Genomic DNA, 22536 nt, shown 5'->3' with positions numbered 1-22536 from the left:
TAAGTCAAGTGAATCAGAAATGTAAAAGTATATAAATAAATGAAGGCAAGAAGAAAGTAACTAAGAAAAGGGGGTGGGGGTGGGAGTGGGAGAAAGGGACATCAGATCCCTTTACTTTGGATATGATGGAGCAATATTCACTTGGGTTTAAAGCAAGCCAAAGCAACGCAAAAGCATCTTAAACTATTCTGTGCACCTGAAAGCATGCTGTATTTGCTTTGGGTCTCCATCTGATGCTATGTAAATAAACCCTTATTTGTCATTGATCCTAAAATGTTTTGTTGCCTTGGACGTTTGTTAAATTATTTTTTTTTTTTACTTTTTATGTTTACTTTGCTGAAAAACAAAATAAAGTATTCAAGATAAATATAATTAATGACCTTTCATTATATAATTAGTTTCATATTTTCTGTGAAAATGAAAAACATTTGCAAAGGAATTGGGAATTATGAGTAGAACCTTTTGTCTGCTTTCTACTGCGATCTATATCCACAAAGTAGAGAGTTCCTCTGTTTCTGTGTCACAAAAACAGAAAAATACAATGACCGCTGTCAAATTTTGTATTCCCTGCTTTTATTTTATTTCAGTGACAATGGTCGCCAAACTGTGTACTGTAAACCTACGTGTCCTCATCTTTTCAGTGCATCGGTGATTCCTGCACTTTGCTGTGCATTTTCAGTTTGTGGCCCTGCCATTTCCTATTTCCTCTGAACCTCAGGGTATTCTCCAAGCTGCTGGCCTCAGTACTGGTCTTGCTGTGCTTTTGAGCATTCCCACTGTGGGATACTTAGATGACCTCCTACTGAGGAAGCATTTGGCAAGCAGTTGGCTCAGGTTTTGACAGACAAGCATATTCCCGACTGGCCAGACAATGCAGAGATTCCAGATGGATCTTGAGACTCCAGAAGGAGCTGGAAATTACTAAATACTTGGAGTATTTAAGTCTAGTCCTAACACAATTTAAGCCAGAGTTCATCCGTGGGAGACACTTCACACTCTCCAAACACACACTCGTACGCGTTAGTACAGGAGTCATCAGACTTTTGCCTGTAAGTTCTAGGTCTGATGGTGCTCTCCTTTTTGAAGCAGTCCATTTTGCCCAGTTTCAGTTCAAACCCCTTCAACATTCTTTCTTTGACATGGGACAAGTCAGTCTTGTCGGTGGACACGTGGATTCATCTAGCACTGAGGACCAGGTTGTGTCAGGCCTGGTGGGACAGGAATTCAGCTCTGGAAGAACAAAAGTCTTTCTTTCCGATCCTTTAAAAGGTCCTCGTGACAGATGACAGTCTGGCTGTGGAGGAGTCCTGGGCTTACTGTGGATAACAGGGTACTTGGACATTGGAGGAATCTTGTCTCCAGATGAACTTCTTGGAGTTTCAGGCTATTTGGCTGTCTCTGCAGCACTGGACCAGACTGATCTGAATTCAGACAATCCTACAGAAGTAGTTTACATTAACCATGAGGAAGGAACCAAAAGTCTCACTGCAGCAATAGAGGTTGATCGGATCCTGAACATTCCAGCCTTGTCTGCCGTTTGTCTCCAGGTACACGGATCATCTAATGGATGCTCTGGTGGTTCTGTAGGATCAGTGCAACCTTATATCTACCTTTCCTCTCTTGAAACTTCTTCCTTATCTGCTTCACAGGATTTAGACTGAAGGCATTTCAGTTTTCATCATTGCTCCAGATTGGACCTGGTTAGACTGTTGGTGAGCATTGGCTCCTCTAGATAACCTGGATATTCTTCTCTCAAGGGCTGACTTGCCATCCATCTTCATTATCACTGGCTTTATTGGCATGGCTGTTGAAGCCCAGGCTTTGAAGTACATGGACATCTATAAAGTGGTCATTCCCACAATGCTTAAAGCTAGATTTCGACTTCTAATACTGAATGTGACTTCTTTCACTGAATGTTGAAGGCATACTTCACATTGTGTGAGGCGCAAGACTTTCACCCTAGAAGTTTTCCCTGGGATGAATGAATCCTTTTATCCCTAAAGTTGGGTCTTCACCAACATGTGGCCCTCAGCATTATTAAGAATCAGGTCTCTGCTCTGGCTATATTGTTCTGGAGACCACTGGCTTCCCATTCTTCTATTAAAATCTTAGTTCAGGGTGTTTACAATGTGGCTGCCTCTGTTTTTTTTCTCTGTTACTCTTTGAATTCTGACTATGGTTCTCTTGGCACTTCAATAACCATACTTTAAACCCATCAGAGATGTTCTGCTGTCCACCCTTACCTATAAGGTGGTGTTCCTTACAGCCGTCACCTTTTACAGAATTCAAACACTTTTCTGAAACCCAATTACAGCATGCTTTTTCTGGATCTATGACTGAAAAGTACTGAAGCCAGGCACAACCGGACAGCAATTTTTTTTTCAAAGGAGAGCCAGCAATTGCAGCCATTATTCTCAAGACAATGTACATTTAGCACTCAGGGTACCATTTTGCCCATAACCCCCCACCCAGCAATTTACTTGTTAGCTTATAACAAGAAAACTGACCATTTCCATGACATTTAAAATTTCTCCTGAGGCAGGATTGTCCAGCATAACCATACAACAAAACGCAAAGGTGAAAAGTTGCTAGAATTTTTATTCTGCAATTTTAAATAATTAGTGTCTGAGCTAGCAGACAATAAAGCTTACCTATAGGTACAGTAAAGATATCCTGAACGTGCACCGTTTAGGAAATATTTACCTTTTAGATGCAGCCGGTGATGTCAACGGCGCATGCTCAGGAGTGACGTCATCCCCGGCTCGTCCATTCATATCACCAAAGCCTGCAAACCCGAAAAGACAACCAGGTGAAGATGCAAGCACCTTCAGCGCACTACTGAAGGGCTTCCTTTTCAGGTAGGTTTCTCATAATGTGCTAGTATGCATACTAACACTTTTTGGATTAAACTGCCAGGTGCCCATTTTTTTTTTTTTATTCGGTTTACTACCGCTTTAACCTTTTTTTTTTTTTTTTTTTGGGGGGGGGGGGGGGGCAGAACATAGTTTCACCTAAATGAGCATATTAGTCCCCTTTCCCTTTTGTCCAGGTTCAGTTTATCAGAAGGAAATTTTCCTCCATTGCCTGGATTTATTTTGGGCTGTGAAAGTTTATCTCTCAGATTCTCTTCATAATTCCAGATGGTCCCTGCTTCTCATTACACTATCTCTTGGTGGCTTAGGCAGACCATTATTCAAGGCTATAGTCTCAAGGATCGTATTACTACTTTTCTTGTCAAGACTCTACTAGATGCAGGCCTCATCTGAGGCCAACATAGGGCATACGTTTCTTTAGGAGGCTCTCTGAACTGCAGGCAGTCCCCAAATCTGTTGTTTTTTCAACCGTCTATTAGTTGTTTGCTGTCACCCACCCCTCAGTTTATCTACTTTGGATGCCCTGATAGTAATAACTTTTTGTCCCTTCTATAGGCAAGCAAGAAAATAGAATTTTTCTAACTGTAAAATTATTTTCTTGGAGTCCATTGAGGGATACAAGTTTCAGTTCTCTGTGTTCATTTCTTAAAAAATGTTGGTACAAAACTGAGGCATGCTTGATAGTAGATGGGGTCATCCTAGGCTGGTCCACAATTTTTAAAAAATTTTTTTTAAGTTTGCCAGTGTTTAATCCTTATGTAGGTGACAGTATAAACCAGCATTAATGACTTCCAGTGTCCCTCAATGGACTCCAAAGAAAGGATTTTACAGTAACTATTACTTTTACTAACATAAATTGTGTATGTGCTAGTATACAAGGAGTTTTGAAACCTTTTGTAGAGCGACACAGAGGCAATTTTTTCAAACACATTATATAAACCTATGTTTCTACACTGCCTGCTTGTGCCTGAGTGTATTAGTTCACAGATCACATTTAAAAAGAAAAATCTATCGTGGTCCTTTAGCCTTGGTTAAGGTATTGTACCAAATGTATTGTTTCTCCTGCTTGCTATGCCAAACATTTGCTGCAGATGTTCAGTTTAAATCCCTATGCCCTTTACTTAAAAGTAGCTTTGTCAGGAGAAAAGTATGAGAGCTGCCATTGCTGACCTCTCCTTTGAGAATATTAGAATGTTAATTCCCCATCTCTCTTGTTGATGTGTTGGCTTCAATGCTGTCTAAATCTTTGATCTGGAACAATTTTACAGATAGATTTGACTTTGGAATTCAGATACTTTTTTAACATTAACTTACAGCATGCTTGCTCTGCATATTTGACTCAAAAGTACTGAAACCAGATTCAACCAGGCAGCTAGAATTTTCAAAAGAGGACCAACAACTGCAGCCAGAATTCTCAAAACACAGTAACTGTAACATCCCAGGTACCCACTGTACCCATAACAACCTCATTTACTTGTTCGTCTGTAACAAGCAAGCTATCTAGTTTCCATGGCATCTTAAATCTCTTCTGAGGCAGGATTATAATTTATAACCAAAAAATATAACCGAGAATTTATTGTGTGACTGATTGCCCCTTGTTTATAATATATTCCATAATTTAAATAATACTTATTGGATTATTGGTTGTTCAGTTTATTATGTGTTTCTGGTTTCACAGGCCTTACCAACATGGGGCAGATATGCTCGCTGCTATCACTCAAGTTTTAAATGAATGCCCAAAACCTGACCAAGCCACTCCTGTTGCCCTGGTAATGCAGGGCCTCCATGCTCTCTGCCAAGCTGAGGTCAGTGAAAGTGAACTTCTTCTCTAACAAGTAGCTTTGCAGTTACTAATTTATAATATTTTTAAGTTATTCTAATATATTAAACTGATACTGTATAACTGAACATTACAATGACTTCTACGTGAATCCAGCATTATATATAATTCAGCAATATATTTATAGTGATTAAATTAGTCCTGGGAGACCTCCATCATGTTTGACGTGAATGACTATACAGTATCTTACTCTAGTTTAATGCAACATACATTGGTTGTTACCTTGGGGGGGAAAACCGCTAAAAACACACAAACATAAATTAACACTATCCGTGCTACATGCTAGATAAAAACAAGACCACCAGCAGTGTGATTAAAATAGAAACGGTAATTATTACATATCTACATAGAGCTCCAAGTCTTTGGAAAGAACTAAAGCATAAAGAATGCACAAGATCTAGGAGAAAAAACAAACAAGAGAAAAACAGTAAAGTGCACACCTTGTACAGTTAAACCTTTAATAAAGTATTGAAATCAGCAAAGGTTGCACTCACATATTTGCTGTACTAAAAGCGCCTTGAATGCAACCCCATCTTTCTGAAGTTGTAGAACCATTCACATTGTGGTGAGTGATGTTCGGTGGTTGCTCAACATGAAGTTAAAATTTCTGTCTACAGGCCGACAGGCTAAAGGGATGCAGACAATTCAGCTCCACGTTGGGCTCAGCTTCATATCAAAGCCTGCTGCTCACACAGGTCACTCCAGCTATCGGGTGGACGTGGCTACATGTTTCGGGGGAGTGTCCCCCTTTTCAAGCAAAAGGCCCAGCATTGTGTGAAATTTAAATCATTCAAGATTGCAAAAGGTCTCTCGTTTTCAGATAATGATATAAAATGGTTCAAAATAGAAAAAAAATATATACACAAAAATCCAAAAATCAGGTTTATCTTGTATTGTACAGTACAGGACACAGGCAAAGTATTCATAGATGGAAAAAAGGGGGAGAGAAACTGCGCTTAAGTGAAGTGTGTAGAAATAAAATAAATGAGCTGCAATTCCTCTATGCAACATAAACACAGTGAAAAAAGTTTGGAACAAAAACGGAATTGCGCTAGAAGGGACTCGTGACCATACGTATGATCACCAATCCACAATATTCTTTAAATGTGTAAATAAACAATTGAAGCACAAAATATAAAAAGTAAAAACTTTTAAATATAAAAACTTTTTATATTTTGTGCTTAAATTGTTTATTTACACATTTTCAGAATATTGTGGATTGGTGATCTTACGCATGGTCACGAGTCCCTTCTTGCGCAATTCTGTTTTTTTCCAAAGTATTCATAAACCCTGGGTTATAGACTCGTGATTGGACAGCGGCAAAGCTTTGAGGACTCGCCCATAGGGCGCCTCCCCTATAATTCTTAGAATGCATTAAGATTAAAAAAAAAAACTTCTGCCTTTACAACCACTTTACATTCTTCATTCAACTTCTCACTGCCTTTTAATGCCACAATTAGATGTATCTGGATCGGGATGACCTCTGTAAACCTTGGGAGCCATAGCTGGATCCCACACTGTGGGGACAGCCTGTAAAGTTGCTTTGGGCACAGGATTCTTCATGGGCACTTACCTTTGCATTTAGTGTTATGTTTGTAGTCAGCCACAGGGTGCTCTACCGGGCTGTTATCCATCCCTGTAGAATCCAGAGCCTGAAGGCCTCTTGGGTTACGCCCACTAGGACGGGCAAAGCCTGAACTTTTATCCACAGTCCAGCATTGTAGACTGGTAGGGCAGGGTCACCCTGTATGCTTCTGATTGTAAATGTAAACACCAAGGTGATATTTGAATGGTATTCACTACCATGTAAACCTTTTAAATATGGCACTAAAAAGCTTAATCACTCAGAGCTTAGTTTCAGGTGGATGGCCAGGTGCGACATCACACCACAGGTTGCACAGTTTACCACCACTTCTGCATAGACCCCTTATTGATTACTCAGGTGCTTCTTCCCGCCCTTTTGCTTCGGACAATCCCTGCATGAAGGTTTACACCCAGATTGCTGTATTCTCCTTCTGGACATCCTTACAGTATATTTTACACCCCACTCTGAGAGTATTGCACAGGGGAATACCCTCAAACGTTGCCATGGCAGGCAACCTTTCTCACTGCTGAAGGCTTGAACAATGCTCAATTACAGAGTGACAATGCACATATTGTTCTGAAGCGGGAGCCATTTCTTAACATCGGTCTATGCATCCACTTTTAGCTCTTTTTCAGCGCACAATAATTAGTCTATACAAAAGTAGAATTTACTGCTTCTTTATCACAATTCCTCAAACAAAAAATGGCCATAATACTGCCATCTTTGCCCAGGGCTTAAATTGTTTCTTAAGTCTAAATTCAAAATCACTGCCAGCCCCTCTATTATAGGCAGGCATACCACACTATGTAAGTCATTTCTAAAAACGAGGCTTGTAAATACCTATTTAGAGCGATCTTCAGGCCGGTCATGTGGCTTTCAGACGCTTTACAGTGGCGGTACATGGCTTCAGCAGGAGGAGTTGAGATCTCCCTCTGACATCAGCCGGGGAGTTCACGTGGCCACTCAGCCCCTCCCGCAGAAGCCCTGTCTCGGAAATGTAAAGCAGCCAAGAGTCACGTGACTGGCCTGAAGATAGCTTTAGTAATTACAAGCCTCGTTTTTAGAAAAAAATTACACAGTGTGGTATGTCTGCCTATAATAGAGGGGCTGGCAGTGACCATTTTAAGTTTTTTATTTTTAATAATAGGAGGGGGGGGGCGGAGACAGAGACACAGAAACGGAGCTGACAGGCAGGGAGGAGGGGGAGAGCAGAGAGCACAGCTGCGGATGACGAAGGGACGTACGCTGTCCATGGTGGTCATGGCTCAGCAGCCCTGATTTTCGTGATCAGTGCAGAGAGGGGGATACAGAAAGTGGCAGGTTCAGCCAGGTTTTTTTACAGTTTTAGAGGGGGGCAGATTACACAGCACAAGCACTATGCTGTTTAATCTGCTTTAAGGGACCAGGATCTTAATTTTTTTTTTTTGGGTTAACAAACATTTTAAGGCACTTGCAGCGGCACTCTGAAATTGGGTCTATCTGACCCTTGTTGTTGGGCTCGTTGGCCCAGTTCATTTTGACGCGATTCAGAATCGTGGACAGAATCGGGGTGGTTATGCTTGCGATTCCAAATCACCCATATGTGAACAGGGCCTAAGATGAGAGAAATTTTGACTTGCCTGTAAATTCCATTTCTTGGAGTACAGTACAGGCCACAGGCCACCCTCCCTTCCATTCCTTGGTTACTTTGCATTGCTTGCCTAAAAACGGAGGACCCACAAAATCAGGTAGGTTTATATGGGATGCACCCAGGGGGTGTATCCTCAAAAGCTTTGCTAGTGTCTAATCACATGAAGATATATATGAGCCTAACCCAGGGTCTACAAATACATAGTACGTGTCCTGTAGTATACCTGGGTAGGATTCGTAGGATTATATAAAATTAGCTGATTTTAATATCTAAATTGAGACAAAAAAAACAGTTAAAACATGAGTTTACCCTTATTTTTATACTGTAGTACTTTTTTCTAATACTACTTAATAAAAAAAAAAAGTTTAATGTTGAATGTAGGTAAAATGTCATTTATTTATTTAATGTTCTTTTTGCATTTTTTTGCATATTATCCTCAGGTAGTGGATATTCGTTCTACCTGGAATGCTTTATCTCCTAAGCTAGTATGTGAGAAGCGCCTTCATGTTCTTAAAGTATTACATGAACTCTTTGCCTTGGTTCCCTCTTTAATTGTTAACACTGAAGATTATGAGGTATACACATTTTTCATAATCTTTTTAAGTCACTGTTTTGTACTTATTTATTTCTGTCATTTTTTATTATATTTGCCATATAATTTTTGAAATATTTTGTTTTGCTTTTTTCTTTTTTTTTTGCAGAAGTTTAAAGCTGAAGTTATCAGCATTCTCTGGAGTCACACTCAGAGTAAGGTAAGAAATATCAGATGCATATATTTTATATACTTTGAAAATGTTATTAAGAGGAGTTCCACCCGAGGGCCAGTCAAAAAAAAAATTAAATGTCAGCAGCTACAAATACTGCAGCTGCTTTTAATCGGACACTTACCTGTCCCAGGGTCCAGCGATGCGGGGGATCGAAGCCCCGCTCGTCTCCCCCTCCGTTCAGCGGCGCCGTCATTGCAACTGTGGGCGCCGGGCTATGGCTTCACAGCCTGGCACCCACTGCGCATGCGCGAGCGGCGCCATGCGCCATGATTGGCTGCTCAGTCACCTGGGACCTGTCATGGGTCCCAGATGATTGACAGGAGGGAGGGAGTAGAGCTGAGCCCTTCCTGTGCCGGGGGGGGGAAGTGATGTCACCAGCCCAGGCACTGGAAGAGGCAGACTACGAGGGACCACCTAGCAACAGGCATTTAGAGGTGAGTAAAAAAAAAAAAAAAAAAAAAAATCCAAATTTTTTTGGTATTTTTTTTTTTTTTTTTTTTTTTAGGCTTTTTCATGTAGTTTTTTTTTTTTTGGGTGGAACACCAGTTTAGGTATATAATTTCTAAATTGTTGTACAGGTATGGACATATGTGAATCCTCTTTATAGATAATATATACAATATATGTAACCAGTCCTTTAATCAGTCTATTGAATTGAAATATTATTTGAGATAAACTTTTACTGTTTCAAGATATGTTATTCAATGTTTCTGTTAGGATTTCGTTGTGTCCTCTTCAGCATACAAGTCCCTGTGCCAGTTTAACTCTGATGAACATAGTATCCTTCATCTGCCTGAGAAGGTCAGTTGTCAATCTCTTTCTGTTTGTGCATGAATTAAAGCTTTCATTACAAAAAATTAAGATACAATATTGAATTTTCAACCACAACCAGAACCTACTCATTGTTTGTAGCATCTTGACCTAGTCCTAGATAGGGCCCTGTCCAGGGTCTTTCTTTCCCAGGAAAGCTTCAGTCTCCTCACTCCCACGTTTGGACCCTTAGGTCCAGGAGCTACCCAATTATTCTCCTTTGCAGGGGGGTTTCAGGCCTGATGTAATACCATAAAATTGAAGAAATCATAAATAATTGGACCATTGTTTTCAATTTAGCCTGTAAAGGATAGCAGCGGTTAGGCAAAGGTAACTTACCTGATGTGTCTGCTATGTTAAAGGTGTTTAAAAGGTACCCTTGTTTCTAATCTAAACTATTGTGGGCAGGTAAACAAATTTAAAAATAAAGCTTTGCATTTAAAACATATATGAACTGAATATACACATTTTTCAGTGAGTTCTGTAATTATTGATGGAAAAATGTGCAACCACTGATTTTGTTTTAAAAGCATGTTCTTCTTTGCCCATTCAGGGCAAAGTGATAGGTTCCCTTGATTGGGCACCCCTTTTCTATACCTACAGATACTTGCCTTCCCAATGCTCCCCCACCAAGCCATTTACCTGCAAGAGCCATGAGTTTCAACCTTGTGTAAGCTTTGTGACAGAGTATTTTCCCTTTCTTCATATGACAATGTGAATGTTTGCAAATGGCCTTGCAAACAGCCTTGCAATTGGCCGCTCAGGCCCAAGCCCTGCATTTTGTGAGTCACGGAATAGGATCACATGCCCACACACTCAGAAGTACAAGATATTTCTTGGGGTTCTGCAAGGTGAACAGACTGGTGGTGGAACACAGTGAAAGGTAAGTATGTGTGGAGGAAGGCCTTTAAAGATAACCTGTCACTCGCCCTGAATCGCATTAGTAATATACCAAGAACGTTTGTGCATTACTGGTTTTGTTTGACCCTTTTTTCCATCATGCTGAAAATGTTTAACCACTTGACCTCCAGAAGGTTTACCCCCCTTCATGGCCAGGCCATTTTTTCTGATACGGCACTGCGCTATTTTAACTGACAATTGCACAGTTGTATGACGCTGTACCCAATTAAAATGTTTGCCCTTTTTTTCCCACAAATAGAGCTTTTTTTGGTGGCATTTGATCACCTCTGTGGTTTTTATTTTTTGCGCTATAAACAAAAAAAGACCAACATTTTTGAAAAAAATAAATATTTTTTACTTTCTGCTATAAAACACATCCAATAAAAAAAAAATGTAAATAATAAAATTTCTTCAGAAATTTAGGCCAATATGTATACTGCTACATATTTTTGGTAAAAAAAATCCCAATAAGCATATATTGATTGGCTTGCGCAAAAGTTATAGCGTCTACAAACTATGGGATATTTTTATGGAATTTTATTTTTTTTTTACTAGTAATGTCGTCGATCAGCGACTTATAGCGGGACTACAACATTGCAGCAGACATTGGGCACCAAGTTACACTTTTGAAACCTTTTTGGGGACCAGTGACACCAATACAGTGATCAGTGGTAAAAAATATGCAATGCCACTGTACTAATGACACTGGCACGGAAGGGGTTAAAACTTCAGGGGCGATCAAAGGGTTAACTTTGTTCCCAGGGAGTGCTTGCTAACTGTGTGGGGGATGCTTTAACTGTGGGAAGACAGAGATCTGTGTTCTTTCTAAGCAGAAACACAGGATCTCTGTCTTCCCTACTAACAGAGCGGTGATCTGCCTTGTTTACATAGCCGCTGCCCCACAGTATATGTACGGTAACCGCAGGGCGGTCGGCAAGCGGTTAAGCAGTCCAACAGAATATTGCACAGGAGAACTTTTCAAATCAGATTTAGAGATTGTGGCCTCCGCTATCTTAGAACCTAAGGCAGTCAGGTATTAGGATTGATCTTCCTTTTTTGGATATTTTAATAAAATAGGCACGCCTTAGTGATGAATTTTAGAAACTGCCTCTGATACATTGGTCTGTGGATAGAGGTTTTTGTCATTCTTCATTGTATAAGACTTCAACAAATATTTGTGTTTGCTCATGCCTAGATTTCATTTCAAGGAATACTAGAAAAACTTCAGTCTTACAAATTAGAATTCTGACTGCATGGGAAGTCTTGCAAGTACAATGGCTGAGGAAGGTGCTGAAATCTCTTGCCATTAAAAAGTGCAGATTTTTTTTTCTTTTTCGTCTCGTGTAAACACATCTTCAGTGGTTGTCAGCAAGCCCGTGTTCACCAACAATAGCATCCTTAATTGGGGAAATGTGTATGCTGCTTACAGACCAAAGGAAGCTTTTCACAAGGTCTAGTAGTAAATGAATCACTCAGACTGATCATCTCAACAGCCTACTCCATCATAATTCTTTTCTAATTACCAGAATGTTAACCTTGCCACATAGCGCACACCTTCTATAGACTGAGTGAGGAGGACTTAATAGAGTTGAAGAGTTCACTCTGTAACATGCCTTCTAACAATTTTAATAGGATCTGCTGAGTCATGTAAGTAGGGAGTGAGCATTTTTACTTATAGGCTTCATTTGCACTTGTTATTCTCCGAATGTTGTACAATCCTTTTAGATATTGAATGAATAAATAGACTAGCATTTTGCACCATTTTAATTTGTGAAAATATCTTCTATTACTGTTTTACTTAAAAAAAATACATTTGCAATTAATTAATGTACATTTCAACTGAAACATTCAATTTACTAACACAGTCAGGTTGAACAAAAAGCAAAAGCAGGTGTCTGCATCTAGACAAGTGATGTGGATGTAGGGATCTCTCCTGCCACACTATTGTATTCTGACAGCATGCACCCCCTAAACCCCCCCCCGTCAGAATACAATGATCAGCTCTGCAGCCATTGGCTGCAAGTGGCGATCGATTGCTAGATGGATTTTCTAGCAGGACCATTTGATAGAAGGCATTTTAACCACCAGCTTCTGTTAGGGTTAACACATATTGAAATTCGGCCTGTTCCCGCTGAACCAGTTGAATTGCGATTACTTGTATACTCAGCAGGACTATATCTAACCTGTCTGATGTCTGGGTGCAGTAAAAAATGTCAGAGGGGCAGAGAGCATGGGAAATCAGCAGGGAAGTGTACAGGTGGTAAGGAAGGCATAGAATGACGTTAGCAGTTAGTATGACGGTGTACAGAGGTTATTAGTTTGACAGGGCACCCCTACCCTCCAAAATATCAAAACAATATTTTTGCTTAGAATACACTAAAATCATTATTAACGGGCACAAACACAACATAACTTACAACTTTCCCGCTAAATATAAAAACTCTATTGAGTTAATAAATAAAGCTCGATGTGTGAATGAGGTTTTGGGGCTCATTCACATTGGTGCTGTGGCCTGTTCAGTGTGAATCAGTGTTTTTTTTGTTTAATGTGGCTGGGGCTGTTGTAGGCAGGCTATGTTATGCTATGGGGATACAGTGGCTATGCAAAAACAGCCACAGATCCTAACTGCACAGGTGTGTGGATGCGGGTGTATGGCTCCGCACACTGTGCGTTCGGGGCCACTTACCCACACCTATAAAATTAGGACCTGTGGCTGTGTTTGTACAGCTGCTGCATCCTCATAGAGTAACAGGTGGTTCCACTTGCACAAACAAATGGCTCATTCACAGTGTATGTGCCAGAGAAACCTGTGTAAATGAGCTCTTAATTTTAGCCAGTTTGCCCCTTTTTGTACTATGCTGCCTTGGGCAAGATCAAACATTTAACCTTATCCTTTTGCCACCTCTTGCTTTGCACTCTGTCTAGGCCAGTAGTTTACTATGCTTCAGTTATGAATGAACACAGTGAGTGATTGGTACTGATCACTCACTGTGTTTATTCAGGAAAGAAAGGGACCGGTAAGTATAACATATGCAGGCACATGGGGGGAAGACTGCCATCGGTCCCCCTCAGTGCCCACCAGTGCTGCTAATTGGTGCCCACCAGTTCTGCCAATCAGTGCCACCTAGCAGTGCCCATCGGTGCTGCCAATTGGTGCCTCATCATCAGTCTCACATATCAGTGCTGCCTACCAGTGCCACCTATCAATGCTGCCTATTAGTGTCACCTCTCAATGCTGCCTATCAGAGCCCATCCGTGCCACCTATCAGTGTAGCCTCATCAGTGCAGCCTCATCAGCACACATCAGTGGAGAAAAATTACCTGTTTGCAAAATTATAACAAACTATGAAAAACGTTTTGTTTTTTTGTTTTTTTTCCAAATTTTCGGTTTCTTTAGCAAAAAATAAAAAACTCAGTGGTGATTAAATACTACCAAAAGAAAGCTCTATTTGTGTGAAAAAAAATTATAACAATTTCATTTGGGTACATTGTTGCCTGACCACGCAATTGTCATTTAAGGTGTGACAGCGCTGAAAGCTGAAAACTGGCCTGGGCAGGAAGGGGGTATAAGTGCCCAGTAAGCAAGTAGTTAAAACTGTGCACAAGAACGCTTCCTCCAATAACCCTAGGTCCCCTTTTTTCCAGGTCTTTGAAGAAGTAAATTGACAACCCTGATCCCTTAACGCTGTATCCTAGATATTTTTTTGCATAGTTACTTTGGTCCAGCTTGGAGAAAAATGCAAGGTGTTCTGTGAATTGCGCCTGAACAAGTAACCTATTGTGCTTATATTGCAGTAGGGCAGCCATTCTGAACAGGACTTAAGAAGTCATAACTACTACAGTGATTTTCTGCTTCCACAGGTATAGAATATGCATACTTATATTGAATCAAGCTGAACCAACTGTGCCTATGCAATAAAATCCATACCTGGAATTTTAGCTTTAAATCATGCAACAGCCAGATACTTGGCTCCTGCTGTGTTGTGTATATGTGTGTGTGGTGAAGGAAGAGAAGGGGCTAAGGATATAAAAGTAGAGTCCCTACATAAGAAGAGCTGCATTGTGTAGCCATTCATGTTTAGACCATGCAGGGCCCACCTTACTACCTATATCACTGGCTTGTAAGGGAGGAAAAAAGTAGTACTCAAACAAGTGTATTCATTGCTTCTGATTTCTCTTCTAATCCACCAGAGAAACTAGATCATCACCAAAACCTTTCAAGATGACTGGATCATAAGACATGATGCATCTGTAGGCATTAGTGGCTCTTTCATTAAGACTATTAGAATTCTTACTATAAGCTCAAACTTGATTATTGTGGGTTTACTATACATTGTTGATCACCATTTCTCTTTCCAGTGCTTTACTTAATAAGTTGGCTGAATGGATCAATATAAACAAGTAATGATCTCAATTCTGAACAGCGTTGGTAATTATTGGGGGTAGTTCTTGTACTAGAAGAAGCTATTGGCTTGTTCCCACGGTCAAGAAATTAATAGGCCCTCCTGCTCATGCAGTTTGTATAAGCACAGGCAGATCCTCTTCTGCCCACTGTTATCCAGTGTTTATCTGTTTGCTTATGGCCAGCCCATGTTGTCTCCTATATAATTTCCTGTAACAAAAGTAGACTTTTTTTTCTATGCAACTTTCAAACAATATCTTACTCTTTTTTTATTAATAAAGGACAACAACACACATTCATTATCAATTATCTCCTCTCATAACTTTACTGTTGTGTGTTCATTACTTTATTCAAATGTTTGTGTTTTACATTTACAGCATTGGTTGCTAGGATGAAGGCCACCTGTGTCCTAGCAATCCATGAGGCAAGACACACTGAGTTGACGTTGGGCAGAGCCTGATGAGGAACTGCGAGTGACCAGTTCCCCAAAAGATCTGCTTTGCCTGTAATTGACAGCGGATGGCAGTGAGTGGACCCATAGCCATTGTTCAGTCTAGTTGAGGCTTTGAAATCCACCCACTGCCGTCTGCTGTCAATCACCGGCAAGGCGGACCTAGTGGGGAACTATTCTCAGAGTTCCTCATCAGGTTCTGCCCACATGACCATTTAAACTCACGACCACTGTGCTTTTTTAGTGGATGGAGCCTGATGGAGAACTCTGAGACTAGTTCCCCATCCGGTCCAGCTTGCGTGTGATTGACAGCGCACAACATTGGGTGGATTCTATTGGACTGAATAAGGGCTATGGTTTCACTCCCTGACATCCCCTGTCAGTCAAAGGTAATTCAGACCTGATGGTAAACTAGTCTCTAAGTTCCCACTCAGGCTCCACCCACCTCTAGTTTAAAACTCCTTGGCCATGTACCTGTCATTTGATGGCACAGAGGCCACGGAGTGAGGGAGAGTACTGAGAAAGAAGTGTCCAATATGGACACTCCTTTGTCAGTGCTGGTTTTAAAAGATTCATGTAGCTGGCTCTGATAGGTATATAAATCGGGCACAAGCGCCATCACCTTGTGTGCTTCTTCCTGACAGAATTTTAAAGGGTGTCTAAGAATTTCCCAGTGTGTCTCTGGAAGCTAAACTGCATGCATTTTGTTGTGCATGGATTGTTTAGTTCAGGTCACCAGTTTATCACAGGTCTCTTAATGGAGTGTATATAGCGTTTCTCCTAGTGTACATTATGGTGCGGGTTATATAACTAACGCTCCTCTGTTGTTTCTTTTGGCATTTGTTTGACTATAAGGGAAATTCTAGATGAGTCCGTAGTTCAGTTAACACCTATCCACACGCAGACAGCAAAAAAAAATCATCTTCAAAATGTACTTGTTCTGTTCACATTTTACCAGGGAAACCACAGTGGGAACAAATTTGGAGCCCTGCAATCTGAAATATAATATGTTATGTGAGGTTCTCCTTGGCACATGTGTATGCTGAACTCAGAAATAATCTCACACATTAAATGATTACATGGAGAGGAACCCACATGTGGTATTCATAAAAGATAACTTTTCCAAATACAGTTATGCTAAATGGGTTTTGCTAGTAGTTTTCATTGCATGCAGATGGAGAATTGAGCTAGCTTAGTCCTGAGTTAGGTTTTGCGTGTGCATGTTATAATGTAGGTGATGCATATCTAATGAAGTCCAGGTTTTAAAGTACACCTTTGATAAAAGCATATGCTAATAGTACTATAAGAGCGCTTACCATATGTTTAGTCACTATTTCATCATGTACTGTGTAGCATGAGATATTGGAGTTGTGTTTTGTTTTTTGTTTTTTTTGTAGATGCTGACTTTTGTGTAAAGTCATTAATCTTAGGCTGGCCATACATTATACAATTTTCTTGTACAATTTTCCTTTAGATTTTCCAAAACCATATAATTTGAGGTCAAACCTAAACACTTTCAATTTATATGCAATCAGGCATGTCCTTGCACTACATAGTTGAAGGTAAATCTAAAGGAAATTGAACAAGAAAATTGTATAATTTATGGCCAGCTTTACACTTCCTTTACAGCAAGGCCACTACTCTGAGTACAAACTGAGTTCTAACTTGTACAAAAATGCATTGGTTATTACTATTGGTTCAGGTGCCGAATCCCAAGGATGGTTTGCTTTAAAACCTTTCCTGAGAGAAGCATGGAGACTACTTATCTGGTGTGAACAAGCCTCTAAATCCCAACTTTAGCCAGATTGTTTTGTTTAGTTTAGGATAGAGTAGGGAAGTGTTAAAGCCCCTGTTAGTTTTTTTTTCATTGTTGTCTGTGTCCTCATTGGGGAGATCTCTTTTCATGTTCTATGTGGTTACATGGAGGGGACGGGTTAGTACTTTGCTCCTGTTGGGGTGATTTACCCTCACTTCCTCTAGGAAAATGTCTCCACTTTTTGGGTAGAGCTTTACAACTATAGGTAAAAATCTAATAATGAATAACTTCTGGTCCTGAATTCAAGAATTGGGGGGAAGAAAAAAAAAACTGTCATATGCCTGTTCACACTTTAAACCCCAGATATATTTCTTCTGCTTGATCATCTAGCCACTGCTATGCAGAAGATTCCCATACACCATATAGTTGGTACCACTGTATATTTAACCTTTAAAAATAACTTACTGTATTTATTGGCGTATAACACTCACTTTTTCACCATGAAAATCGGCTGCAAATAGCGTGTGTGTGTTATACGCCAATACTTCAATTTTAGCTGCCTCGGAGGGGACAGGGAGGGGGGTGGGACGAGCGCCATCAGATTACATGCTGTGAGAATCTCCTGTTTACTTGGCGGCCTCTGTAACAGGAAGTCCCGTCTCCTGGGCCGCCATTGAACCACTGTTCTGTCTATCATAGGAAATTCTCACTGTATGTAATCTGTCGGCGCTCGTCCCGCCCCCCTCCCTGTCCCCTCTAGGCTGCAGATGGGCATCGATCAGACTGCACTGATGGCAATGGTAAAGGCTGCTGCATTGATGGCAATGGTGAGGCTGCTGCATTGATGGCAATGGTGAGGCTGCTGCATTGATGGCAGTGGTGAGGCTGCTGCATTGATGGCAACAGTGAGGCTGCTGCATTGATGGCAACAGTGAGGCTGCTGCATTGATGGCAACAGTGAGGCTGCTGCATTGATGGCAACAGTGAGGCTGTATTGATGTGCACTGATGAGGCTGCATTGATGGCACTTGTGAGGTCACAGATGGGCACTGATCAGGCAGCATTGATGGCAAGATGGGCACTGACCCTTATTTTGCTTCAAAGTTTCTTATTTATAATTTATGTTTTTTTCCTGAAACTTCCCTCTTAAAATGAATGTGCGTGTTATACGCCGATAAATACGGTAATTTCCTAGTATATTTTCAATCTATGCAGAAGATTCCCATACACCATATAGTTGGTACCATTGTATATTTAACCTTTAAAAATAACTTAATTTCCTAGTATATTTTCATACACTTCAGATACTTTTCTACATGGTCTTTCTGTCTGTTTGTATTTATATAAATTGATTATATGAGGTGTGACAAAAGACCACGATGAGAGTAGACTAAAAATTGCAGACCTTTTATAGTCACACAGCAGAGCAACCATTATTTTTCACTCCTTATATATAAATCTTGTGACTTGATAGCTTTTAGTGGAGCACTATTTTGCCCATGTAGGGCAAAGCAGCAGGTTCCTTTTAAATGCAGGTCTCCACTGATGCTTTTATGTTGGTCTTCCTTTTGCTCTCCCACCACTGCATTCATCCTTTTGGGAGTAAGCAAAGCCCAGGCTTGCTTTTGCATTGCAGACAGTCGGACGCTCTGGGTGGGGTTTTGTGTAGATAATTATTCAATATGGCAGCGTCTATATTCAACCACATTGTGGAGCAAATTCAGAGATAGACAGCCATGGTGCTAACATGCTATTCAGTTATTGTACTGCTGAATGTCCAGGCACAGTTTCCATGGTGATAAATTACCTTTGTGTTTGCGTATTTCCATTCATATTTGGTAAATTTAGTTAAATGTTTGCCACATTTTATTTGGTTACATTTTTACACTTTATTTATCTAACTTTAAAAAATACAGCTGTTTCTTTTTGCGCAAAATAAATCCATCTAAATGTTCAGATCGTTTCAATACACATCATTTGGTTTGAATTAGGCTAGGCCAGAGATAATCCCACCAGATGAGTCTGATTTGGCTGGAGAAGAAGAAGAAAAGGAAGTGGACCTTTCCGTACCTGGTTCCTCATATATAAAACTATTGGCACTAACTCCTTCACCTGTATTGCCAGGTAAGATATGCTTCTCTACTTATTACAAAAGAATACAAAGAAATCCATCTCTGGTAATCTGCAACCCATTTCTCAAAGTTAACTTTAAAGCTGTTCTAACAGTTGCAGGAATCACACAGCAATCCCCATAGGGGTACATAGCAGCCCATTGAATCGCAGTCACATTAAAACTGACATTATTGTAGGTAGTGATACGAAGAAAAATGAGGGTTGCATCTTACATTAAAATACCTTCTGGTTCTGTTTCAAATTAAAGTGTTACTCCTGTACTGTGCTTAGAATAGAGCACTCTTCTCCTGGTCTGCTATATCAGTGGTCATCAACCCTGTACTCAGGGCCCCCTAACAGGCCAGGTTTTATTTATTACCTTGGGGAGATGCAGATTAGAATACTGCAATCACTGAGCAGCAAATGATATCACCTGTGCTGTATTTCAGTTATCTTGCAAACATGGCCTGTTAGTGGGCCCTGAGGACAGGCTAAAATTTTAGCAAAGATAATGGCATCCTAACCTGTAGCTAGGGCTGGGAGATTTTCTTAAAAAAAAAAATCTTCGATTCTCTTAAAAAAACTCGATTCACGATTCGAATCGAGTTTTTTTTTTTCCTTTGGAAACCGCGCCGGTCCTGAGGCGCTGTGGGCATGAGCTTTTAGGCAAGGCCGCAGCTTCGGCCTAGTCCGCGGCTTCTGGCCTCGCGGACTAGGCCGAAGCCGCGGCCTCACATAAAAACTCCTTGCCCGCAGCTCCTCAGGACCGGCGCGGTGTCAGTTTTTAGGCGAGGCCGCGGCTTCGGCCTGGTCCGCAGCGTCCGGCCGAAGCCGCGGACTAGGCCGAAGCCACGGCCGAAGCCTAAAAACTCATGCCCGCAGTGCCTCAGGACCGGCACGGTGAAAAAAAAAAATCTAAAAAAATTGATTTGCTTAAATTTTGAATCGAATTGACCTCTCAACTCGATTCAAGATTTATATCGATTTTTTCCCCAGCCCTACCTGTAGCCATTTGTATTGAAGGGCATACATGGATTCTACTTACTTTCTACTTCCTGCAGCTTCTTGTGTGCTAAGCAGTGAATCTGCTGAGCAGAAAAATATATTTCAAAGGGAGTTCTGTACATCAACATTGTATAGATCTTTGCAATACAAGATGCCCATGATTTAGGAAATCACAGCTAGCTGCAGATTGAACTTGAATAGTAATTTAAATTGTTTTAAATTACAAAATGGCTTGTCTAGCAATAATATCTGTTGTATTGATTCTTTAACACATTTAAACTTACCTTTTGAAAAAAGACACAAGAAAAATGTGTTGAAGTAGCTTTCTAAAACTGTAAAGCGGTTATAAACCTTTACATATACCCAGTGAAGTGATTGGCCTCGGATGATACACGGAACTAAAACAAATAACTACATAAGTTGTATCTATCTATCTGCAGTCTTGTCTTCTCTACATCCATTTAAAGCAGTGGTCATCAACTCTGTCCTTAGGGCCCACTAACAGGCCAGGTGTGCAAGATAACTGAAATACATCACAGGTGATATCATTTGCTGCTCAGTGATTGCAGTATTCTAGTCTGCATCTCCCCAAGGTAATATATAAAACCTGGCCTGTTAGTGGGCCCTGAGGACAGGGTTGATGACCACTGATTTAAATTGCTGAATTTTAAATCTTGTCTGAGATGTCAGAAAAAAGGATGGAGAGCTGATATTACATTCTAAAGAGCTCAGTGATGAGAGCTCTGAGAGCTAATTGAACAAAAGAGAGACACCCCTCTCCACACAGCACACAGAAAAGAGCGGAGTCTCTCAATCTGCTGGAATCCCTCCCCTGTCACCATTTTTCTTTTGGTGTCAGGAAAACTTGTCAGAAGTGATTGAGCTGAGGAAGAGACAGCAGACAGAAATGACATGCAGTGCTCTGAATTGAATAGTACACACTATAGAGGGATATGCTTTGTTCATATGTCATGTCTGAGATTTAAAACCACTTTAAATTTGCAAACATATTCTGCCAACTCTGATTGACAAATCATATTTGAAGAATTTTAAAAACTACTTTATCTGGGGGAATTATAGTATTGTCTTATTCTTGACACGGGACCTAAATAAAACAGTTCAAAAGTTCACCATTTCAAATTTTGGGCCTGGCATAGCAAAGAGAACTTACAATGATCTCGGGGAAAGCTTTGTCATTTTTAAAAATGTAGGTCAATGGTAGTGGTAGGTTCTCTTTAAAGATAGTGATACCTAGTGAAAAAACGACAGGGGGGGCTAGAAGCTCCAGACTTTAAGAAATATTATCAGGCAATTTCTATCTCTCAGGTAGCAGAGTGGATGCACAATAAGGAAGGGAAAATTTGGGTAAATTTAGAGATGTCACAAAGTAAAGTTGATTTAGGGAAGATGGTATGGATCCCACCGTGATTTAGCTAGTAGCACAAACCCACTCACTAGGAACACTTTTAGGTTATGGGACGGACTAGGCAGACAGTATCACAGGGAACACAATGCACCATTAATTCCTATATTAGGCACAAATTATTTTAAGCCAGGGAAAGGGGGACATGTATACTTTACTAGATAGGCAAAAAAAGAGGAAATATTATTGCAGGATGTGATGAAAGGGAATAGAATATACACATACACGGAATTTACACAAAAATGGGGAAATACGCCATTAGATAGTTGGAGGTATACACAGTTACAGCATTTTACACAATCACTAACGCAACCGCTGTTGGGAAAAGGTAATATGAGGCTAATAGAGAAACTACTCTGCCCTCCTTTGTGTTTAAACCAAAGTATATCTAAGATATATAAAATACTGATAAAAGAAGTAGAGCCCGAGTACACAACTTGTATGGGAAAATGGGTGGAGGAAATAGGAACCCTCAGAGATGAGGAACACAGGAGGAAGATCTTAAGATTTACCTGTTTTTCCTCAAGGGACGTTAAGACAATGGAGATGTGTTATAAACTATTGGCAAGATGGTATGTGACCCCACAGAGGGCGCATCAGAGCGGATGGCCCCCCAAAATGTTGGAGGGGTTGTGACGCTCCAGGGACCTTTGCGCACCTGTGGTGGGAATGCTTAGAGATACAGCCTTACTAGGAGCGATTTATCAAACAGTAGAGTGCATTCAGATGGACCCCTGTCTATTTTATGACACAAGAGAAACAGTCACTCAGTATAGGAATACCTTAGTCCCACACCTTTTAAAGGGGGCTAAAGGTCTTATCCCGAGATTATGGAGAACCCAAGGAGCCCCGAACATGAAAGAGTGGGTAGCAAAGGTGGATTGGTTGAGATCTTTTGAGGAAACAATACACACAGCAGGTGACTCACTAGATGTATATCGCGCTGTATGGGGTAAATGGTTGAAGTTTAAAAAAATATCTC

General features: G+C 40.5%; 1 protein-coding gene across 2 annotated transcripts in view; it reads left to right on the top strand.

Annotated features, from left to right (window-relative positions):
* FOCAD (focadhesin) overlaps window positions 1-22536 on the top strand; it is a 278787-nt gene that overhangs the window by 171851 nt on the left and 84400 nt on the right. For both annotated transcript variants that reach the window (XM_073636312.1, XM_073636321.1), the window contains 5 exons: window positions 4552-4678; window positions 8369-8503; window positions 8630-8680; window positions 9413-9496; window positions 19006-19138. In XM_073636312.1, coding sequence (XP_073492413.1) covers window positions 4552-4678; window positions 8369-8503; window positions 8630-8680; window positions 9413-9496; window positions 19006-19138 — 530 coding nt within the window. The remainder of the gene's footprint in view (window positions 1-4551; window positions 4679-8368; window positions 8504-8629; window positions 8681-9412; window positions 9497-19005; window positions 19139-22536) is intronic.

Source organism: Aquarana catesbeiana, linkage group LG01 (genome assembly GCF_042186555.1).
Source record: "Aquarana catesbeiana isolate 2022-GZ linkage group LG01, ASM4218655v1, whole genome shotgun sequence".
Classification (NCBI taxonomy): domain Eukaryota; kingdom Metazoa; phylum Chordata; class Amphibia; order Anura; family Ranidae; genus Aquarana; species Aquarana catesbeiana.
The sequence above is the reverse complement of the archived record's forward strand: the minus strand, read 5'-3'. Positions and strand labels throughout refer to the sequence as shown.